Source organism: Hippoglossus stenolepis, chromosome 6 (genome assembly GCF_022539355.2).
Source record: "Hippoglossus stenolepis isolate QCI-W04-F060 chromosome 6, HSTE1.2, whole genome shotgun sequence".
In the NCBI taxonomy this organism is placed as follows: Eukaryota; Metazoa; Chordata; class Actinopteri; order Pleuronectiformes; family Pleuronectidae; genus Hippoglossus; species Hippoglossus stenolepis.
Window position 1 is genome coordinate 16,040,413 of NC_061488.1, and position 22,251 is coordinate 16,062,663.

The following is a 22,251-nucleotide window of genomic DNA, read 5'->3' on the forward strand; positions in this document are numbered from 1 at the left end:
TTGAAGGTGTCCTCTCCACACCATTACCTCGGTCGACAGTCTGCAATGACTAAGAGGAAGTTTGAGTGAAAGTGACATTTTATTAGCGGGAGAATACAAAAGGGCCCTCGTCTGGACAAACTGACTAAACAAGTTTTTTATTCCCCTGCACCTGTTTCCAGATGTATGCTCCTAAACAACTTTAATATACGCCTGTTAATCAAAAGCTGGAGCAGGAGGTCTCCATTCTTTTCCACAAGGGTAAAAAGTTACAGCATCAATAGGAGAAAACAATGAGCAGGAACACTTTGAAATGTTTTTTTTTCTTTGCACATAATAAAAAGTGGATTTTTAGGACAAATGGATTGAGACTTTTACAGTCCCCTTGTCCTGTGGCTCCTGATTATCACTGCACCGTCATTCAGGAAGAAAAATAAAAGCATTGCTCTGCTACTCTGTGATGGTCAGCTGTAACTGCCGTCTCCATCGAGTCTCCTCCCCAGTGTGGAGCAAGCGCATGAATACAGTGTCAGCCTCTGCAGCTGCAAGGGCCTCTGTGCTGGAGGAAAAAGACAGCCTTTGCCAAAGGATTACTTTGGCAAAGGCTGGTGTCCCAGACGCTAGCGCAGTGATGATCCGCACACAGAGAGAGGGGGTGGGTGATGTTGTGTACTTTAGGTCACCAGACACTGACATTGTCCATGCAGTGACAAGTGTGTTTACTGTGTCTGTCATTTGCACAGTTATATTCACATAGTAGTAGCACGGTTGTGTGTACTACTCCAGTGTTAGAGGCTGATGGTCACTGGAGCCCGGGTTGCTTTAGCTCTCGTGACGATGGCCCGGCTGATCTGCCAAGCTGCTGCGTTGTTTATTCAGGTGTGTCAAAGACCCTGTGTGACATTAACACATCCACCCATGTGTGAATTAAATCGTCCACACAGGAGAGGACTGAATTCAGCGGGGGTCCATTAAAATATCTGCTGTGGGGGCAGGACAGGTGTGATTTTAGAGATTGGAAGAAGAAGAAAAAAACGCAGGATTCATTAGGGAGCAGTTGAAAGGTGAATGACACTTTTTTTTCTGAATCATTCACTCGAGCATTCTTCATGTGCGTAAAACACACCATGTGTGGGAGTAAGCAATGACTCTTTCCAGGCCCACACAATATGACCATAAATAACCACACTTACGTAAAAAAAAAAAAAGGAAAAAAAAGGACAAATCAAGCCATGCATTCGCACTGAAGGAACAGTAAGCTTGTAATTTAAGAGTGGGAGAGAGGAAATTAAGCCAATATAACGAGGGCCACATGAAGTGTGTTGTTGGTTGGTGAGGTGCAGAACATGACTGCTCCCTGGCGCTCTCCTCTCATTAATGAAAGATCAATTCATTATTCCATAATGCAGAGGGAGAGCTAACAGAGCAGAGGGAGACAATAAACACAGGCAGCAGGTTAGGAAGCACACCTGCAGGATCGATCAAGCGGATTGGTCAATGGCTTTGCTGTGTGTGTGGCGTGGATGTGCTGAGGCTGGTGTGTTTCCACCTATATAGGCTACATCACGTGGGAGGCCGGGGTCATTGATCGCATCACAGTGATCAGTGTGTGTGTGTGTGTGTGTGTGTGTGTGTGTGTGTGTGTGTCTGGTGAGGGGTGGGTGGGGGTGGCAGAGCAGTCAACATACCCAGAGATCAGTCTATACACTGAGATGTGCATGTGCTTCCCTTTCACAAATGCAGCCGAGAGTCGAAGCCCATGTGTCTGCAGAATAACGAGGAGTAATGGTGGCTCGCATCAAACACAACAAATGCGCTCCAACTGGCACCGCGGCGCACGCATGCACCCGGTGTCTGAGGAGCCGAACACGCAGCAGGACGCACCGATCAACAGATACTGTACAAGTGTGGCACTACAGTTTTTTATTATCACATTAAACGGCCCCGCACGCTGGTTCCCAAACACTGGCAGCCATAACAACCCAATGCACTGGGCTACAGGCGTGCAGAGCACACAACGCACAAATCTGGAGGGGGGCCGCACGCGTCTATGTTCACAGACGCTGCCATGGCACATTAATTTCCAATTTGCACCTCCACCATTCAGATGCGGTTCTCGTATCTTTGCGTGCGGGGTTGGAAGCGTCTGCGCTGGTTATCCCATGGTGCTGTGATGTCCCAGTGGGGGAAGACGCGAGGAGATGGAAACCGCTGCATCGCCGAATAATAGACGGCACCCTACGAAAACACGTTTATGGCACAAATAAAGGCGATCGAGACAATGACGCGTCTTACCTGTGCCGTGTGCCAGGTCGATGTCCGGTTCGGTGAGGATGTTCGGGTCACTTTGAGATCTGCCTCGGTGCAGACAGCCGTCTAGTCCATCCGATGTAGCCATGGGGAGACAGACAGCGCAGGAATCCCGAATAAAATATTGAAAACCCCCCTCAACGCGGAGGCAGGCAAGGTCAGGAGGAGGAAAAGCAACGAGCTGGTGCAGATTTAATTTGCTCTGACAACAGCCGCTTTGAGCATCTACCAGGGAGCCATGGCTGAGCAGAAATCCCGTGTGTGTGTGTGTGTGTGTGTGTGTGTGTGTGCGTGTGTGTGTATGTGTGTGTGTCTGGATGATGTGGGAGGGGTGATGTGCCCCCTGTGATGCTCGTCCCCGTCCAGCAACGCGACCAAATATTCAACACAGCTACTAACATGCTGCACACACTGATGCATGTTATGTGCCATTGAATTTTAATGCGTTTTGTGTGCAACAGTGTTCGTATATTTAAATTTCATCTATTTCAAATCTACTATAATAACGTGGGTTCAATAGCGTCATAAAATCGCCAGATGATGTCGAGGCAATAACAATAAATTCATCCAGCATTTATGAAATGTATGACTAATGGGTTAATTGCAGATATTTATGAGCGCACACATGTTGCACATCACCATTATTTATACATTAAAATATGTAAAATAAAACATGTAAAGGAAAAGGCAAAATCCAAAAATCAAGCTGTGCATTAAAATCACTGGGTCCTATATATTTCTATTTACATTTATTCAAATATAATTATTTTAAATGCATTATATATAGGATGCAATGCTTCAGTGTTATTATTCACCACTGATATAAAATCAAAAATCATTTCTCCTAAAACAAAGCAGGTTCATGTCAGAGCCACTGGACATATGGAAGCAGCCCATTGGCTGGTTCGCCGTGTGACGCACAAACACGGAAGTGCTGCTCCGCCGGAAGAGAAAGATGGCGGCTCACAGGTGCATCTCCTCGGCTCTGCTGGTGTTTCTCTGTGTTGTGTCGGTGTTCACCGTCGCACAGAGTCAAGAGACGACACCACCGGGCGGTCACGGTGCCGCCGCTGCGGACGGTCCGCAAACAGTGACCGAGACAGCGGGACAAACAGCCGGGCAGCCCGCGGCGGAGGAGAGGCGGTGGGAAGCGACCGAGGTGAAAGAGGCGACTCCGGATGAATCTGCAGCCGAGGAGCAGGAGGCTCCTGCCGCTGACACCGCGGCCCCCCCCTCCGCCGGCCCCCGGCCCAAAGACGACTTCCAGGAGGAGCTGGTGATCAGACCACTGCACTCTGGAGATATTTATGCCAGCTTCCAGTTCCGCACCCTGTGGGAAACTGACTTCACCAGGGAAAACAAAGGCAAGCTAACTGCTAACAGGGATACCTGCACATGCTGCTTGATTTGAGTCATTTATCAACAAATGGTTTATTAGCTGCGATCAGTGGCTTCATCAGTGACGATCACATAATTTACTGAAGCTCAACAGATCATTTATACATCAGTAACTATTAAGATCAGGGTGTGGGTTGCCAGGTTGTGGTAATTCCTTCTTCGGAGTGACAGTTCACAGTTTGACCATTAAACCTTTGTTGAAGAGCTGTAGGACATTTAGACCAAAGTCTATTGGTATCCAATCATGTCGAAGTCTATTGGACATGATTCTTTTATTTCATTAGTGATTGAATATCATTAATAACTGAAAGTATATAACTAACTTTGCTGCAGAATTGTTAATCTTTCATATGGTAACAGAAGGTCTTCGGAAATTCACACCCTCCATCTAAATGATGATTATATCCTAATAAATTAAATGAAAGTTGTGAAAGTCTTAAAATGTCTAAATGTGTTTTGTATTTTTGTGTTTTATGTTCAATATCCAGTTGTAGTGGGTTTTAGCAAGGGTGAAAAATGTTTTCCCTCGGATGCATGAAAAGTAGAATTTCTACTTGTTATTTATTACAGAGGATATACTTCATTTCCTCCATAGATCACAATTGTGCTGATTGTATTAAATTGACGTTGATATTTTAGTAAAGGTGATTTGTATTACTACTGTAGCCAACACTGTTAATCTGTGAAAGGATGTAAAAAAAAAAAAGAGGAGAGATCCACAGCCCATAAATTACACACACTCCAAGTGTTTTCATTGTTAATTCATATACACATCATACACGTCGCAGGACAATGATTTATCTAACCACAAACTGTGTCATGTTATTTATATTCCTCAGTCTCCCACTACCGGTTGTTCCCCAAGTCTCTGGGCCAGGTCATCTCTAAGTTTTCAGTGCGAGAGCTGCACATCTCCTTCACACAGGGCTACTGGAGGACCATGCAGTGGGGGCAGCCATATCTGCCCTCTCCTCCTGGGGCCGAACTCTGGGTGTGGTTCCAGGACTCCGTCACAGAGTGAGTTCAACCCTTCGGCTGCTGGGGAAATGTTTTGTTGTTAGACTTAAAGGGACAGTTCACAGAAAAATGACAATTCACTCATTATCTACTCACCACTATGCCGATGGAGGAGTGGGTGAAGTGTTTGAGTCCACAAAACACTTTTGGAGTATCAGGGGTAAACAGCGAGCAGCCAAATCCAATACAATTGAAGTAACTGGTGACTCCTTCAAATTTGACTCGGAATGGCGTCATTTACACCATGTTCTTAGCCTAAATGTCCTCTGAACTCCTCTGGAGCCGCGTACGCACACACTGCACACACTGCAACATGGGGTAGGCGTTAGCATCACTACATCCACTAGCATCACTACTTCCGGTAGCGTACATTTAGGCTAGTAAACTGGTAAACAGGTAAAGAACAATGAGAATCCAAGGGTGGATTCCTTGAACAGAGAAACATGACACAAAGTTATGGCTCTGGCTGCTAAATTCAAGCTCTTTTGTCAACTTGCACTTCTTCAGAGACTAATTTTTATTGTGCAAATAATAATCGGCTTGAGAACCCATCACAGCATGTGTTGAGTGGAAATCATCACTATGTTTGCACTGGAACACATTAGTTTATTATTCTGTTTATGTGAAGGGTTTTCCAGCAGTTAGTGAAAATGAGAAAAGATAGAGATATATTAAAATATCATAAAAACAAGTTAACATTGAAAACATAAACTACAAGAACCTAAATGGAGGAGGCAGTAAAAATGTTGGTTAATATTAATGATGAATACGTGAAAGGAATAAAACTGGGATAAAATGTTTACTTGAAATTTCATTTACAAGGACATGAAAAAGCTTTCAAAGCTTTGCATCCGTTTTCCTTAAAAACTACACGATATTCATACACATTTCTGACATTACAGAATAAATACTTTCAGAATTACTTTTTCATCACTCTTTCTTTGCTACAATCGTCTTAACTATGTATTGGGTGTGTTTTGTCAGACGCTTTAACATCTTCATGCCGTTTTGTTCTGCTCCTTTCAGTGTGGATGGAACATGGAAGGAGCTAACGAATGTTTTGTCAGGGATTTTCTGTGCTTCACTCAACTTCATTGACTCCACCAACACTGTCCAGCCCAGTGCTTCCTTCAAACCACTGGGAATCGTCAACGGTACAGTGAGGCTCCTTCAGTCTCCCTTTGGTCTAACTCTCTGTAGTGATGAACCTGTCTAAGTGCTAATGGGGGTCCTCAGCCCTTTTAAAGTGCAGTATGCAGGGGCTATAGATACCGTCCAGGATACATTGTATGTGTAGAGACTGAGTGTTTGTTTTTGTGTTGAACTAGAAGTGACGGACCATCGCTTCCTCCGTTATGCCACCCTCCCACGAGAGATTGTTTGCACAGAGAATCTGACACCATGGAAGAAACTCTTGCCATGTGGATCCAAGGTGAGTGTGTATTTTATATGTATATATATATATATACTGTATATATACTGTATATATGAGGGCAGAACTATAGATGTCAGCGTGTGCATCTATAGGTGACACAGGAGCTCGAATGTCACGGCAGCTGGCTCACTTTCTTCTTCTCTTTCATTACGTTGCCATGTTTGCAGGCCGGTCTCGCTGTCCTGATGAAGTCAGAGAAACTCTTCCACAGCAGTTTTCATTCCCAGGCAGTGCACATCAGACCTGTGTCTCCCACGTCCTGGGAGCTCCGACAGACGCTGAACGTGGTCTTTGACCTGCACACGTCTGGACAGGGCAAACGAGGTGAGGAAACAGAGCTGTGTTGTGTTTCCTACATCAGTAGGACTAAAGAGTTTGATTACATCTTCCTGGTGTTAGTTAATTCAAGTTGTTTGCTCCTTCAGAGTGGTCTCTGTTCAAGATGTTCTCTCGGACCCTGACAGAAGCTTGTCCACTGGCCTCCTCCAGTAAAATCTATATCGATGTCACAGACAACCCTCAGGTCTGATTTCCTCAATATACACTTCACTCTTAATTCATTATTTTCCTTAATTTAACTTTAACTTTCATCTGTCAAAGCGTAATCAATGAGGAAATATTCAATAATATTTGAAACAAATCTAACTGATTATAATTTCCATATTTTTTATATCTGATAATCTTTTAACAGATTATCTGCCAACATTTTGCTTGAGACAAACATGATGTCATTTTGCAGGGGGAGCAGTTTGAGCTGAGCCCGGCCACGCCCCTGCTGAGCCAGGCAGTGGTGCTGGGGGACAGACGGACCTTCTCCGTGTACGATCTGACCCAACAAATCACTTTTGGCACCGTGCGCTCCCTCAACCTGCTGATCCGCTGGAAATCCAGTGAAGGTGAGTGAGAACTGCGGATGGTGACATTTCACCTATTGGTTTCCAGTGACATGGTTTATATAGAGTCCATGTTCATTTGTCAAACTTTGGTGACATACCTTTTAAGTTAAAGATGATTTTTTTTTAACAAATTCGAGATGAGAAACAACTTGTTCTTTACCTGTTTTGCATCATAATCTCCAGCTCCACCTCTAAATTTAAACATCGGCAGCATTTTATTATCATATTTCCTGTCTCTGCTGTGATGTTTCCCACATGTTGGTCTATTAAATCGCCCCCTTGTCACGTGCTCTCCTCATTAGGTGACATGCTGCGTCCTCTGCTCCACGGCGAGCGCTATGTGGCTGGTTACGGGCTGCAGGCGGGAGAGATTCACACGCTGATGTACAACTATCACCCGTACAGATCTTTCCCTGTGCTGCTGCTGGATTCAGTTCCCTGGTATCTCCGTCTCTACATTCACACGCTCACTGTCACCAGCAAGGGAAAGGACAACAAGCCCAGTGAGTCACTCAAAGAAAGTTTATAAAAAATGAAATACACCTCAAACAAAGTATATTCACGAAACTGCATAATGTAACATTTCAGATGATTACATGCTACAAGATGTTACCTGTTCTGTCCATGCACAGCAGAATGCACTATCATCATGAGAAATGTCTTATCAAACATCCCAAACACAATCAAGCTCAAGGGTTACCCCTGTCCGTTTGTTTGATATCAAGATGACATAAAACAACTCAACCGATTTCCACAAAACTTAGTGGAAGGATTTCGTATAGATCAGGGAAGAGCCCATGAAATTTTGGTGCAGTTTTTTCTTTTCATTTTTCAACAATTCTTTAACAATTAAATATAACAATGAAGGGAATAATTGTTAGTTCTTGATGAAAAATCTGGCCTCTATTGAGTGTGTGGGCCTTGGTGGAGGAATGTGCTCTACAGACTGCTGTTCTAGTTTGCATTGCTTTGACCTTAAGTAACTCTTTAGTAACTTGTTTTTAATTGGTGGCAAATCCAGTTTGTGATTGCGTGAGTTGCACACATGTCTGACAGTATGTGCCGTTCCCTTTCCCTTCAGAAAACCTTGTTTCATGTAGTTCCTTGCAATAGTTTCTTTTCACCACAAGGGGGAGAACATGAGTTACAAAGCTGTCAGGTGTGTGTTGGTAAATCATTTTTAATGGAGGAGATATCTCTTCCGCTTGCTGGTTAGTTTTTTTTCTCAAACATCAGTCATTTTACTTTTAAATTATTGTCACATAATAGTCACATGTACAGTGCATAAACACCACACTAGTGAATCAGTTCTCTGGTTCCACCTTTCTCTTCCTGTGCCAGGCTACATCCACTACCAGCCATCGAAGGACCGTTTGAGGCCCCACCTGCTGGAGATGCTTGTCCAGCTTCCTCCAAACTCCGTCACCGAGGTCACCGTGCAGTTTGAGAGGGCTCTGCTCAAATGGACTGAATACACCCCTGATCCCAACCACGGCTTCTACGTCGGGTGAGTTTCTGAAATAGATGCACATGTTGTCATTCGTGTCACTCTATGATTTTTGAGCAGCATAAGAGCAGATGGTTTTGTTGTGTTCATTGTCGAGGCTTTCATTTATCTCTCACCTTCACAATTGCTAACATGTCTCTCTTGAACATGTAGGTCTTCAGTAATCAGCTCTCTTGTCCCAAGTATTGTCGCCATGGATACAAACAGCACTCAGGAACGCCCCCTTTTCAGCAGCTTGTAAGTATCAGTTTGTTTCTTTTCTGAGGAAAATGTCTTGTGGCGCTGTGACATGTGTTTTTTGATTTCTTGTTCCTATAAATGCAAATGATTCACTTTCCCATCTCCCTCCAGTTTTCCCTGTAAAGAGGAATCCAGCTACTTTGTGCGCGTCTACACTGAGCCTCTGCTGGTCAACCTGCCAACCCCAGACTTCAGCATGCCCTATAATGTCATCTGCCTGACCTGCACTGTGGTGGCTGTGGGTTACGGCTCCCTCTACAATCTACTGACCCGGAGCTTTCAGATAGAAGAGCCCAGCCCAGGATTGGCGAAGCGGATAGCAAACATCATCCGCAAGATGCGGGGCGTGCCGCTTCTCTGAGGCTGGACAGAGGTGCCAACTGGCTCTGCTTTCAGAAAGGAAGCTTTGCTTTTGGCAAAACCACTGGTTACATGTGACATTCAGGGAAAAGCTGAGTCGAGCACTGGTGTGAATGTTGACTGAAGGTCAACTTCAAGGTTTTGTTTTTGAATGGAAGAGGATGAATAACAGTTTTGAACATGAACATATTCAGGATCATTTCCTGTTGGCCAACGACAAATACTGTGGAGGTTCGTTATTGTTTGAGAAGGAGAAGGAACCAAAGCTGTGGATTATGCAGCAGTGGTAACTGCATCTGTTTGATTGTTTGTGTTTTTATGAATGTCAGAAACCATGACTCCACTTCATCATAAGTGTCACTTCGGCTTTTTGTTTCTGTGTGGGAACTGTGATGTTTCTACAATGATGAGACTGCACTATTTAAATCTCTGAGTAGAGATAGAAAAAAGAATGCTCACCTTTGGTCTCATACTGCCATCCTGACCTGTTGATTCCTAGCTCGCTGTAAGGAAAGATAAAATACAATGATCCAGTCAGAACGTTTCATCTTGACAAAGCTCAGGTATGACAGGAGATCAAAAGATGGAAATTCTAGGTTTGCAGTTTCCACTCCCAAGCAAACTAAACACAGCAATGGGAACAACAATGGGACACGTATATCCTCCTCCCTTTCAGTCCCTGGTGTGTTCATTTTACTTGACACAAGTTGTGTAATACTACAGAAAACAACACATGGCCCCTGAAAAGTTGTCGATGAGCAACCACATTATTTATTTGCAAGTAGGAACAGACCTTTTATTAAATGATTTAATTTGCACTAATTCTTAAAAGCATGCCGGAATGTTGAATGACAATGTCTGCAGGTCATTAAAATCAAATGCCTTAAGTTTGTAAGCATTAAATGCAGTTTAATTGTACCTTACAGCAGACAAACGAGTAATGCTTGACATGCAAGTTATGTCTGTGTGTCTCAAAGTCTGTTATGTTGCTTTCCGTCACAGAGAAGAAGTGCGTTGAATGTGAATGTTTGAAGCTGCACTGTTTGTGTGTGTGTGTGTGTGTGGCAAAACTGAAACATTTATCACCTTTTAATAAACTGACATTAAATTTACCATCTGTGTGAGAAGGTACATTAATGATTCAAACTACACCGGAGACATAGTACTTCCCACTGAGAGGGTTTGTGTTAACAAACTCAGCCCCACTTCTGGCAGACCCGGAGAGAACAAACACTGTCGTCTCTGTATTTGGCCGGTCAGCGCTTCTCACCCCAGCACGTTTTGGCAACGGCGCGGAACAAAAACAAAGGAAATAAGCAGCATTCCACATAAGTGATGTTCATATCTGGTCTGCTGCAAACTATGTTTTCTCTCCAAACAAGTCGGTATAAGTCAGGCAGGGAACGCAGCTCCACTGGCTCAGCCTTCACACTTCTTTAGTCCCACTTTTATACAGTATAAAGTGAAATTTGGCTGTATATACACTAATCTATTTAAGCTGTGGAGATTAGGGTGCAGCAGTGTGAACTGGGCACCAGAAGTTCTTGGCCACCTCTTGTTTTCTGCCAGTAAGAGCTTTTTGTTCTTGGCATATTTCATCCTTTGTTATATTTCAGGCCAAGCTCTGGCCTAAGATATGCACATAAAGCAGAAGCGTGAAACACGAGACCTGTGACCAGCAGGGGGATAAATGCTGAAAATATGTTTATTTTTTGTAATACAAGGCAATAGAAAACATCCCATAACTCCACGAGGAAGAGATACAAAATAACTGCAGTACATTTTTCATCCATTCAGAAGGTTTAGAATATACAGTACTACCAATCGTACAGAAATCAACCAAAATATCATTGACATTATTAAATGATTAAGAAGTTGTAAACTGATTAAGTTAATTTGCACAAAATACCCACTAATCACTTTCAAGTACAGGAAAGGAAATGAAAGTGACCCCTGAGTCAGTGGCCGTCCACTCAGCAGGGCTCGCTGCAGGCGTGACCGCAGGTTGTTCTGCAGCACTTCTGCTCTCCCGGACACTGACCATCATGATAGCAGTACTCAGCACACATGTTGGTTCTCTGGGGCCGAGCGCAGCGGCCAAGCTTCACTGACAGGACAAAAGACAGAAACCCACTCAGTCACTGTGTTCAGGTATTCATGAGCAATATGTCAACACATTCATGTGATCACACAGACCCCACAGGAAGCTGCATTTCCTGGGATTTCCCTGTCACTTTGTTCATATCTAACCTGTGAATGGTGCAATGCACTGATGTCCACATCCGTTGGAGCAGCATTTCTCATTGTCGGGGCAGTCACAGTCACTGGAGCAAAACTCAGCACACAGCCCTGCGCCCCATGTCCTGGGAGGACATGTTCCTGGCTTTGCTGGAGGGGAAGAGAAGTGAAATATACAAACAGAGAGTGAGACTGAAACAGAGAGTTTGGGACATCGTGGCTTTTGATTGGGAGGAACTTTCGGCTGTGGACTCTCTAAGCTTTGATTTCCATGACAGTTCAGTCACTGAGAAGGTTTTTAACTGCGGAGAATGTGGTTTAAACATTGTCGCTCATACTAAGGAACACAGACGGCTCCAAAGTCAAACACACAACATTTGTGGTCTGCATAACGGTCTCCATCACACACACACACGCCCTTGTGTGATGGGACAACAGACTGTGGGTGGTTAGCTGCTCTGGGAAAGATCAGAGAAGGAGAACAAAATCAACAGAGGAAACATTAATGAAGCTGCGTGGTTGTCCAACAACAAACATTGACTTTTGATCATACACTGTCAGGTCACACATTAAAAACACGTTAAAACATATTGAGTTGAGTCAGAAACAAACTTACATGTTGTTTTGCGTTCAGCCTCTTCAGCAAACGCTGTGTCAAAGTGCACATATGCACCGAGAGCTAAAATCAATGCAAAAACTGCAGGCCAGTGTTTCCCCATGTTGTTAACTTGGTGCACACACGAATGAACTCCTGTGTGTGTGTGTGTGTGCACTAATATCCCAGTACACAACCTGCAGGCTGAGCAGCACAGTCACAGGATGCTGGGTCCTTGTGCCTGTTGAGTTCCATCCTGATGGTCTGCACACCTCAGGGCTCCTGATGATGTTGGATGTGACAGCAGCCCCACTTCTTCCAGCAGCTTGAAACATGGGACTGGGGGGGGGACTGTATATGCCACTATATATTATGTATATTGTATATTACACATCATATCTGTACAGGAGAAGAGTGTCTGTCTAAATTCCACAGATACTCCCTTCTCTGCGACAAATAGCAAAGGTAAAGGCCTACCTACCACAAAAAGACCTAGAGAGAATTATACATGCGTTCATAACCTCCCGTCTGGATTATTGTAACTCCCTGTATGTAGGCTTAGACAACTCATCCATTAAACGCCTGCAGCTAGTCCAAAACGCTGCTGCTCGCCTGCTGACTAGGACAAAAAAAGAGAGACCATATTACACCCATGTTGTGCCTCCCACACTGGCTTCCTGTCTGTCACAGGATCGTTTTTTAAAATCTTACTTTTAACTTTTAAAATCTCTTAACAGACTGGCACCGTCTCATTTATCCGAACTTCTCATTATGCACACTCCAGCTAGGGAACTGAGATCAGCCACTCAACTGCTCCTCGACAAACCTCAGACAAGACTAGTAACAAGAGGTGATCGCGCCTTCGCAGTAGCCGCCCCAAACCCGTGGAACAACCTACCACTACACATTAGATCTGCCCCGTCTTTAACACAATTTAAATCACTATTAAAAACACACCTGTTCTCACAGGCTTTCTCCTCGACTTGAGTGCGTTTCATCGCAGCTGATTTTATTTTTCTTGTCGTATTTCTTATATTTTATTTTATTTTATTTTATTATTTTTATTTTACATTAATAATTGTGTTTTATTTGCATTACTTGAACTTTAATGTATTACGTTTTTACTGTCCTTTGGTCGTACCAATCCACCTGTAAAGCACTTTGGTCAACCAAGTTGTTTTTAAATGTGCTATGTAAATAAATTTGACATTGACATTGACATTCTCTCTCTAAGCAGTACCCCAGGTCAGGTTGTAGATAAAGGACCAACCAACAGTACATTGTAGTGTCTACACTCAGGGACTTTCATATCTAACTCAGATGCCCCAGACAGAGAGACACCAACTTCAACTCTCACCGACTTTAACTCTTTTGCGTATTTCACCAGTGGCAAGGCGTATGGACACAATATGATTTAGGAATGCCTACTTTAGGCTTAACTATCCAATAGGATGCGAACACCTACATGTAACATAGAGAGTGACAGCAATTCTAGCCTTTCATGGATGTGCTGTTGGAATGGGTGACGCAAGTAGATGAAGAGACATCTTCAGACTTGGGGGTGACAGTTGCTCATGTTACTCTGTTAGCGTTTGTATATTGTTTCACCTTCTGGTCTCCTTGATGCATCAAGTCTACATTAAAACCTTCCTCATAAGACATCAGCTGCTGCCTGAGTTCTCCTTTCACCAGCTTCTAGAAAGCTTCCATAACAAGAACAGAACTGTTGAAACTTCTTTTTCCAGCCTAAATAGAAATATGCATTTTGATTTTGTCTTATACTGAAACTACTTACTTGGGTTAGTAAAAAGTAATATAGTGATAGAAAAACTAAACTCTGTTAATAACATTTTTCAACGTTTGTTTAAGGCTTGTGGAACCTTTTCAGAGATTATGTCAAAAGGATGTCAATGTTTGTGTTTGTGAACACACTCTGCCTGATTATTCATGATCAATTGGGTGGGTGGATCATTTTCTAGACTTTATTTCGGTGCTGTTATTAATATTCTTTAGAAATGATAATGTTCTGCTGCTACAATGAACTTATTTGCATCCATTGCACAGAATTAGCAGCATCTTCATTTATGTTGTTTTTCATTGATAGAAAAAAAACCTTGGGAATGCGTCTGACAGAGGTGACGAATTGTATTCTTTCAAAAAAGTCTTTAAATTTGAATACAGACATACAATATACACGACACACAATTGGATCTAAATAAATAAAATTCTTTCATTAAAAATAATTGGATTTACAATACCAGTACATCCAGAAGCTGAAATAAAACATTCATCAGGGCAAAACTTTCCCCCATTTCATCTTGTGTTGTGCCACTTTGCTTTGATCTATAGGAATTATTTCTGGTCTTATTTTCTATTTTATCTCCCCAGTTAGTGTTCTCTGTCTCGCCCTGCATCGCCATCTGCTGGCCTTTTCCGGTCTTACATGTAAGCTGTTCCATGAGGGTTTGGACAGTGTGTGGGCCTTAGAGTGAAGTGAGCCATGGATGTTCACACACAGTTTTCATCGTTGCTTCTCCCAGATACAAAAAACAAGATTATAATAACAAAATAGAATAAAATAAAGTTGAAAAATGTACATTATTTCAAAGGAAATTTTTTGTGCAACCCTCTTGTCTTGGTTGGTAGCGTGTCTCTACTCGACTGTGGGTAATAAGCAGGCTGCAACCTCTCTTTAAAAGACAGCGTTTATTTGTCTCCTGTCTTCATCTAATTAACACCAACACAGTAGAACAGTGCATTAACCAGGCCTCCTGCACTGACGTTCTCCACCATGTGAGACTCATACCAGTCCTGCAATGGTCGATAGGAACCAATTAACTCCTATAGGCAAGGAGACATGGAGCAGCAATTAAAATGTTACGCATGAAAATACATAAATTAAATTTTAATATAAGTGTTCTAAATGATTATGAAACTTACCATTGCTACGGTTACATTACAAGTCATCAGTCACCTATAATTCTACAATATCTGTCATTGATCAGGTCTCATCGTGTATATATTTCATTAGTCTTTGTGTGAATGTGGTGTTTATATGATAAATGGGTTCATATATTTTACTCCTAAAAAGAGCCCGTCTCTACAGTTGGACTATAAAGCAACATGTTGGGCTGCTGGTAGTCTGCACTCAAATATGTTTTCACTGGACTCTGATAATAAGTTATACGTCTGTTTGCTGCCCCTCAGTCTTTTCCTTTCTCTCCGTTGTAGATAAAAACCTGACGTCCGTCCTTATGAACCCGAGCAGACAACAACACTGCATCCACGAGACGTGATCGCAGGGATAAGGGCACATTAATGAGATAGTCTGCACAATTACATTTGGCTTCGGCCTGAGACAGCGTGCAGGTTTACATGTATTAGATTTCAGTGTGGCCAGGCTCCCTCTGTTGTGGGACTGGACTGTGTATCTGATTCACTCCCTCGATACTGATAAGGTGGTGCCAGTCTACAGTGGATCAGCTGAAAACACAATATGTCAGCTGAGCAGCAGATTCAAAGAACAGGTCGATCAGTTTTCAGAACAACTATGTGTTCAGGAAAAAGTGCAGTGAGGTCTGAGGATTATTCGGATTAATGACGACACTAATTCAATAATAAACAAAAGAACGGATCTGCCCAACACTTGGTGGTAGGAGGCTGTGTGTTTCAGGAAAGAAGCCTTTCAATTTTGGTGCTGATCCCAATCCAGGATTTCTTTCACTTTCTTTAACATTGAACAATATATTCACAGAACAGATATCAATGAGTGTGTGGAATTTGGTGCAGCTTGATTGAACTTGGCAGAGGTATGAACTCTACTAGGTGCCGTCCTGGTTCCAATCGTATGATGTGAACACCACAATCATTCACCTGATATAAGTGAATGTAGTAATTAAGCATATAAAAACTCCAATCCCCCTGTAAAATGGATTTAAAACACGTAAAAAGTTACATACATTCCTTCTTAGTTTATTGTTAATGAAAGTATTCAGATATTTCACAAAGTAAATCACTATAATGCAGTTATTGGTCGCTGTAAAAACATTTTAAGTCCTCATTATTGTACAATATGTTTAATTTAAACTATGACTTGTCCCATTCGGTTTATCTACAACAGCGTCTCACTATATTGTTATTATCTGTCTCGATACACCAGCCTACATATATTAATAAACACTTATATTTGGAGAAAACAACATTACCGTGTGTTTTAAACCATTGTACATGTTATTTATACCACGGATTAATGCAAAATAGGTGATGTTACAATTTCATTATTTTCAAACTGAATGCAATATTAATTTATAATAAACATCACATTAATGTTTTTGTTTGTTTGGTCTTCATAAGTATATATAGTATATAAAACATATTATATTGTTATAATAGCAGCATTTAAATGTTGTAGTTGGTCAAAAGGGAGCAAACAAACGACCATATAAACTTGTGGTACTTGAATCAGGGTTTTGGTTAAATTTTCTGTGTATTTTGGGTGAAGTGATCCTTTCAGTGAACAGGCTGCAGTGAGACACACAGGCCGAGTGAAGGAGGATTCTGCAAAAGAGACGCTCTGAGTCCATGCGATGAAGAACAAGTGAGGCCCACACAGTAATCATGTGGTTTGTTCTGAACTCAAGATATATATAAATGTTTCTTGCATGTGACCCTCAGTGTGGTCGTTCCTTCAGGCCAGCTGTAACCATGCATTTCAAAAATAATGTCTGCACACTGTAGTTCAGTATGAGAACGTCATTCCCTGCTTCGGGTGCAATATCATTCACAACCTCCAGGTGGGGGTCTCCCCTTACAGATCTCAGCAGCCTGGGTCTGTTTTGTTTTTGTATTCCTCCACTTATCTGTACACAATTATTCATGTAAAATAAGTTCTATAATAAATAATGATTATGACTGAATGGGTATTTATTCCTGGAACTATATATTTGGGATTTGATCAAAATAGTAGAATCTGATGATGTCATATACATTTCTTGTCTTTCAGTGTCTCTCAGATGTTGCAGCGCAGTCTAACTATGTAAATGTATTCTGTTTGGGTTTGATTTGATTGACAGGTATCCCCCAAACCCTTAAGCAGAGAGAATCCAGGAGGTTATTATACAGGGGGCGATGAGCAGTGAGGAGTAATTTTACCCCAAGGAGCAGAAAGGCCATGCAATTTACATGTCCACCCACATTTCTTATAGCAGGCTCAGTAGCTGTGGGCTTTTCAACATCTGAGATCTATTGTTTTTCCTCATTTACTGCCGTACACTGACACATCTGACACTTGCACGGGGTGTGTGTTGCCTGTGTTTGCATGCACATGTATGCTCAGAACACACGTGCACATCAACACGGCTGCAGTGGTTTCGTAATTGGGAATTTTTATGTTTCATTCTCACCGCACCAAACCGTAGAAACACCTTGTTCCTGCTCCCTCACCTTCCCTCTCCAAGTCCCCAATGTTTCCCCTTCTTTCCTTCCTCTTGTCCTTGGGAATTCAATCACGGAGCAATGTTGCTGGAAACCTTTCCTCTATGTATTCATGTACCAAGGCTCGGCTATAGTGGCTGTTATTGCATGCCCTTGAAATGATGTAGATGCTATCAGTTTCAGTGGTGGCTGTGAATGTTGAACACGTGAATGAAGCGGGAGAAAAGATGGCTCAGTGTGACTGTAAGTGAACATTAGCATCGACAGTTATGGGGCTGGAGTTGTGAGGGAGCGTTAAGAGTTAAAAATGAGGTAATCTGCCAATTTCTATGGCTTCCCTGTACCTTTTCTATTTTCACCAAAGACACACACGTACATGGTGATGTACAATATAACAAATTTATATGCTTGCATAGTGGAACCACAGAAAGGAAGAATATGGCTGACGCTAAAATTCACTATCCACCCCTTACACTATGTCTTTAAGACTTAACAGCAAACGTGAAAGCAGATTATTCTTTTGAAGAGATGAGGTATTGTTATTTTACAGATATTAAATAAATGTTAAAAACTGAATTCCCTTCATAAAACTGGATGCAGTGCTCTGGATACACATGTGCTGGATTCCTTTGCAGATATAACCAGAGCCTTTCAGGCCAAAGTCATATGACAAACATGATAAATGGACATAATTCCCTTCCTCGTGCTCATATTGTTTCCAGACTGACCCAAAACAAGTCTGGACGCCGCCCCCTGACCCCAAGGCCCCTCCCCCACCAGGTTTCAGAGTCAATCACGTATTACATTTTGCATTAACCTGCCGCTGACCTCTGTATGCTAAACCCAATTGCCATATTATCTCCACCATAATGCTCCACTCTTAGCTATCATCCGGGGACTGAATCATATTTTGTGTCCCACTTTCTACCCCCCAGGCAAAAAGCAAAGTGTCACATGACTGTTAGGGTCTGTGGGAGGATGTGGGGGTGGAGAGGGATGTGGGGGTGTCTCATATAAATCAGCAAAAATGGGATCTGAGGTAGAAGCTACATCAGGAAAGGAGAGGAGAGGAGAGGGGAGGGGAGGAGAAGAGAAGAAAGCTTTGGGTGTAAGACTAAGTCGTTATTGTTGTTTTTACATAATAAATTGTGGATTTAAATAAAATGACACTTTTAATTTCTCAAATTATGACTTACTGGCTCAAGCAATTATGACTTGTGTTACTCCAGCCCGTACGCTTGACTGATGCTCCCACAAATGCGTCTACTTATCCTGCTAATAACCAGAATAACGATAATCCTGTGATAATGTTTTGAAGTCAAAATAATGCTAATGCCTCTAATGATGAAGCATGCTCAGAAATCCCTCCCCGTCATCCCATTGTCTCCCATGGCAGAGGAGCTGGCCCCGGGGCCCCATGGGAAATCTGTAATGTATTCAGCCAGGCCTTGGGAGTAAAATGAAAACAAATGTGGTGTAATAAAGGAGAGAAGATGAAGCGATTCTGTGATGATGCTCTCCACCAGCCTTATAAATCAAAATAAAAGTAGAGCAGGTCATGTGTGCCCCCAGCCTCACCAGATACACGCACACACACACACACACACACACACACACACACACACACACACACACATATATATGTAGCCTATACACGCACATGCATGCATGCATACAAATGTGAAGCAGAGGAAGACTGAGGAAACTGCAAGAAGCAAACATGTAGAATCTATGTGTAGTAAATACAACATGCTTCATTCCTTCATTGATTGAGTTGTGTTCATTCATTTATATTTTCATGCAATTGCAAAAACGGTTTATTCTCTTTACATATGCAATCATAATTTAGCCCACTTATACAATATCTTACTGATAACTTGGACTTAAAATTCACATACACTAACCTGACTCTACAAAATGTTATTGCAGCTCCAAAAACAAGACCTTTTTACAACCTTTTCACTCTGCGACCACTTAAAATGAAGCGATGTCTACTTTGTATTTGTCTGTTGGTTATAACAAATTTAAACACAAAATGATACGTGTGTTTCCCGGTTTTATCTGACTAACTTTTAAAAGGCCTGGAGCGGTAACACTATCTAACACTTCACAAGAAAAGCTGAGATTAAATGGAACCTCCGATAATAGAAAAGAATATAATTTCATGCAGTACCAAGGTTTTTAAGAAATCTTTTTAATCATCTCATGACCCCTCCGATTTATCGTGCGACCCGCTGAGTGGTTCTCGACCCCTAGTTTTGAAACCACTGTTACTGTAATTAGAAAAAAAAGAAGAAGATAGAAGCCGATGCAAAAGGCAGTTCTGCCGTGCACCTGCAGGAGCTGCTGTGGTGCCAATGTGCTGGCCTGTGTGAGGCGAGCAGTCCCAAACAGAGGAGCTGGAGGCTTGATGATAGTACAGTAGTGGCAGTGGCTCATTATACAGAAAATCCCCCCAAAATTAAAATGGAAACAAACCATGCAAACAGCTGGTTATCTTGGCCCAGATTTGAAGCAGACAATTGAAGACAGTGGCAGAGGGGGATTTCTGATGAGTTGAGAACCGTCGCCCTCACAAATTGTGTGTTATAGGTTTTTAGGGTCAATGACAAGAGAAGCGAGTCTTTTACCTCAGGACACTTGAGCATTAGCATCTCGCATTAGAAACCCCCCTCGGCCCCTCTCAGACCTGCAAACTCCGAAGACCCATTTGAGACTTTCTTTGACAAGGTGGCTGTTTATTACACAGATAAAGAATAGTAAACAGATAGTATAATAAATAATTGATGCCTAATAAGTTGAGGGAGAGCACAGCGGGGCTCCTTTTTTTATTTTCGGGGCCAAGAATAGAGAAAAAGCCTCCTGAGTTGTTTATTTCCTCTCTCCTTTCTTTCTTTTCATGTCCTTCTCATTTTACGAGCCATGAGTCAACACAGCACACGTAAATGATATTTTGACACAGAGAGCCATGAATAATGCATTTGAATTTACTTTTATGCCAGAGTTAGACCCCTCTCTGCACCCTTTCTCCCCCTCCTCGTTCTCTTTACTCCACCCTCCTCTTTCCTCTCTCCACTATTCATCCTCACCAGAGCTCAACCTCATTTCTCCTCTCCGCGCCCCTCCCTCTTTCTCCTCCTCTCCTCCTACACCTCTATCACACAGCAGAGAGGAAAATGGTGCGGGATCAGACTCCAGCTCACTGATATGTTTTGAATCTCGAATTTGCACGGTAATTGACACACCAGCAATTTTTTTAACAGAGATTGAGCTAATGATTTAATGATTGATTTACTGCAGATCAATGAGTCCAAATGAGGTGAATAAAGCTAAAAAAAAAAGGAGAAAAGATGGTGAAAAGTGATGATGTTGAGAGCAGCTTCTTATCCCAACCACTTCAAATGCAGGGAAGCCTTTCACATATGTTGTATAACACTTCCCAATGAAGGCCTGTAGGATCAGCGAGGCCCCGACGAAGCCAACAGCTCGAATTGATTCAGCGTCTAAATTAATCATCTATTACTTGATCTGCTTCGATAGAGTCATCAGCTGCCGGCATGCTGCCCGATCAACAGCGATCATTCTTCCCTGCCACATCGCTAATGTTTAGCCCCGGGGCCCCGCACACTCCCAGGCATGGTGTTGCTTCAAAAAGTAAACATTTATTCTGATGCTAAATAGCTCGCTCGCTCTCCCTCGCAGTCAGGACGAGCAGGGGGAAGTGAGGAGGGAGGATGACCATCTCATCTCTGAAATAGTCGTGTCCCATGTTGTTTTCTGCTCGTCTTCATCATCCTCATCATCCTCAGGACGGTGTCTCAGATCTGGGCACCTTTCCTATTTATTCTGTTGAAGAGGGTTTAAAAAAACTGAGCATCTTATTCTTTTCACTTTCTGGAGATTTTCAGAGCCACAGACAGTATGGACCTGTCATCACTAGTCATTGAATTTTTCCCTTTGGGTTATTTTTCGTGTTAATCAATAACGTCTTGTTATATGATCTGCTGCCATTTTCTTTTTTAAGATTTACAAAACCACCAGTAACATTTCAAGATGGCAGATACAGTGGCAGTGATATTACACTATGATATTACAACTCAATAATCCCGGCAATCATTTTTTTTTCATTATTCATTTATTTTTTCACTTTCTTAACTGTGTACATCTCATACAGCTAAACAACTATGCTGTGAGTCCTCTGACAGTATTGACCGGCCACAGCACTTTGTCAGTTTCTCATTTTGGACTCTCAGAACATCCTGATCACACAGAATATACTAGTAAAATAAAGGTTGAATTTAAACGAGTGTTGCTGTGATGCTAACATCAACACTAACTGCAAAAGAAATAAAAAAAACAAAAAGTTTGGGAACCCCTGATCCGGACCCTAATCCAGATGGCGATGGCAGTCGCGGGCTGCGGCCTCTAATCTCCTTATTTTACACTTTTGAGTAATACAGCCCTCATCCCTCTGGTGTGAAATCCCTCCGCAGAGAAGTGGCACCGAAGGAAGCGGCGACGAATAATCTGCATCATCCTCATCATCCACAGAGTGGTTCTTCATTCATAATTTACAGTGCACCCATTACATCTGATGAAAGCCACTGACCTGAAAATACAGGGCAGAATGAGCTCCTTCAAGTATGGCGTTAACATTGTCTGCGGTCGTCCTGTACATGTTGCCAGCGAACATCAATAAATGAGTCGAGTGTCAACACCGAGATCAGATGTCATTTCTGTTGGTGCACATGGGAATATGACCCTGTCCATGTTTCCACACAGATAGATCATGTTTGAATGAAGCTCCGTAACATCAGTGCACATTTCTAGTTCTTATCAAACT

The 22,251-nt window shown here is 42.4% G+C and overlaps 3 protein-coding genes across 6 annotated transcripts in view; 1 reads left to right on the forward strand and 2 right to left on the reverse strand.

Moving 5' to 3' along the window:
* phactr3a (phosphatase and actin regulator 3a) overlaps positions 1-2,587 on the reverse strand; it is a 33,366-nt gene extending 30,779 nt beyond the window's left edge. For 2 of the 3 annotated variants that reach the window (XM_035158430.2, XM_035158429.2), the window contains exon 1: positions 2,275-2,586. In XM_035158430.2, coding sequence (XP_035014321.2) covers positions 2,275-2,377 — 103 coding nt within the window. In that variant the 5' untranslated portion in view covers positions 2,378-2,586. Of the gene's footprint in view, positions 1-2,274 lie in introns of all 3 variants that reach the window. The other variant, XM_035158431.2, reaches the window with a different exon arrangement.
* Positions 2,588-3,203: 616 nt separating this feature from the next.
* pigt (phosphatidylinositol glycan anchor biosynthesis, class T) lies at positions 3,204-10,254 on the forward strand. 2 transcript variants are annotated; one of them, XM_035158428.2, is made up of 11 exons: positions 3,204-3,653; positions 4,527-4,704; positions 5,731-5,858; positions 6,036-6,136; positions 6,307-6,463; positions 6,565-6,662; positions 6,879-7,035; positions 7,338-7,538; positions 8,377-8,542; positions 8,696-8,779; positions 8,894-10,254. In XM_035158428.2, exons 1-11 carry the CDS (start codon positions 3,245-3,247, stop codon positions 9,141-9,143), a joined length of 1,929 nt encoding a protein of 642 aa, XP_035014319.1. In that variant the 5' UTR covers positions 3,204-3,244; the 3' UTR covers positions 9,144-10,254. The 2 variants fall into 2 exon arrangements, with proteins under 2 accessions (XP_035014319.1, XP_035014317.1); XM_035158426.2 differs by having other exon boundaries at positions 3,206-3,653; positions 6,033-6,136.
* Positions 10,255-10,829: 575 nt separating this feature from the next.
* Positions 10,830-12,155, reverse strand: wfdc2 (WAP four-disulfide core domain 2). Its single transcript, XM_035159468.2, has 3 exons — positions 11,997-12,155; positions 11,393-11,530; positions 10,830-11,249 (listed from the first exon to the last, which is right to left on the reverse strand). The coding sequence occupies exons 1-3, from the start codon at positions 12,097-12,099 to the stop codon at positions 11,116-11,118; spliced, it is 375 nt and encodes a 124-aa protein (XP_035015359.2). The 5' UTR covers positions 12,100-12,155; the 3' UTR covers positions 10,830-11,115.
* Between the last annotated feature and the right edge of the window lie 10,096 nt (positions 12,156-22,251).

What these genes read in the sequence shown, in the direction of transcription:
- pigt (XM_035158426.2), top strand. Translation starts at nt 3,245, where the DNA reads ATGGCGGCTCACAGGTGCATCTCCTCGGCTCTGCTGGTGTTTCTCTGT. An exon ending in GTCTGGACAGGGCAAACGAG is followed by an intron (nt 6,464 to 6,564) that starts GTGAGGAAACAG and finishes TTGCTCCTTCAG; the next exon opens with AGTGGTCTCTGTTCAAGATG. An exon ending in CGCCCCCTTTTCAGCAGCTT is followed by an intron (nt 8,780 to 8,893) that starts GTAAGTATCAGT and finishes ATCTCCCTCCAG; the next exon opens with TTTTCCCTGTAAAGAGGAAT.
- wfdc2 (XM_035159468.2), bottom strand. Translation starts at nt 12,099, where the DNA reads ATGGGGAAACACTGGCCTGCAGTTTTTGCATTGATTTTAGCTCTCGGT. An exon ending in GGCTGAACGCAAAACAACAT is followed by an intron (nt 11,531 to 11,996) that starts GTAAGTTTGTTT and finishes CTTCCCCTCCAG; the next exon opens with CAAAGCCAGGAACATGTCCT. An exon ending in GTGCATTGCACCATTCACAG is followed by an intron (nt 11,250 to 11,392) that starts GTTAGATATGAA and finishes TTGTCCTGTCAG; the next exon opens with TGAAGCTTGGCCGCTGCGCT.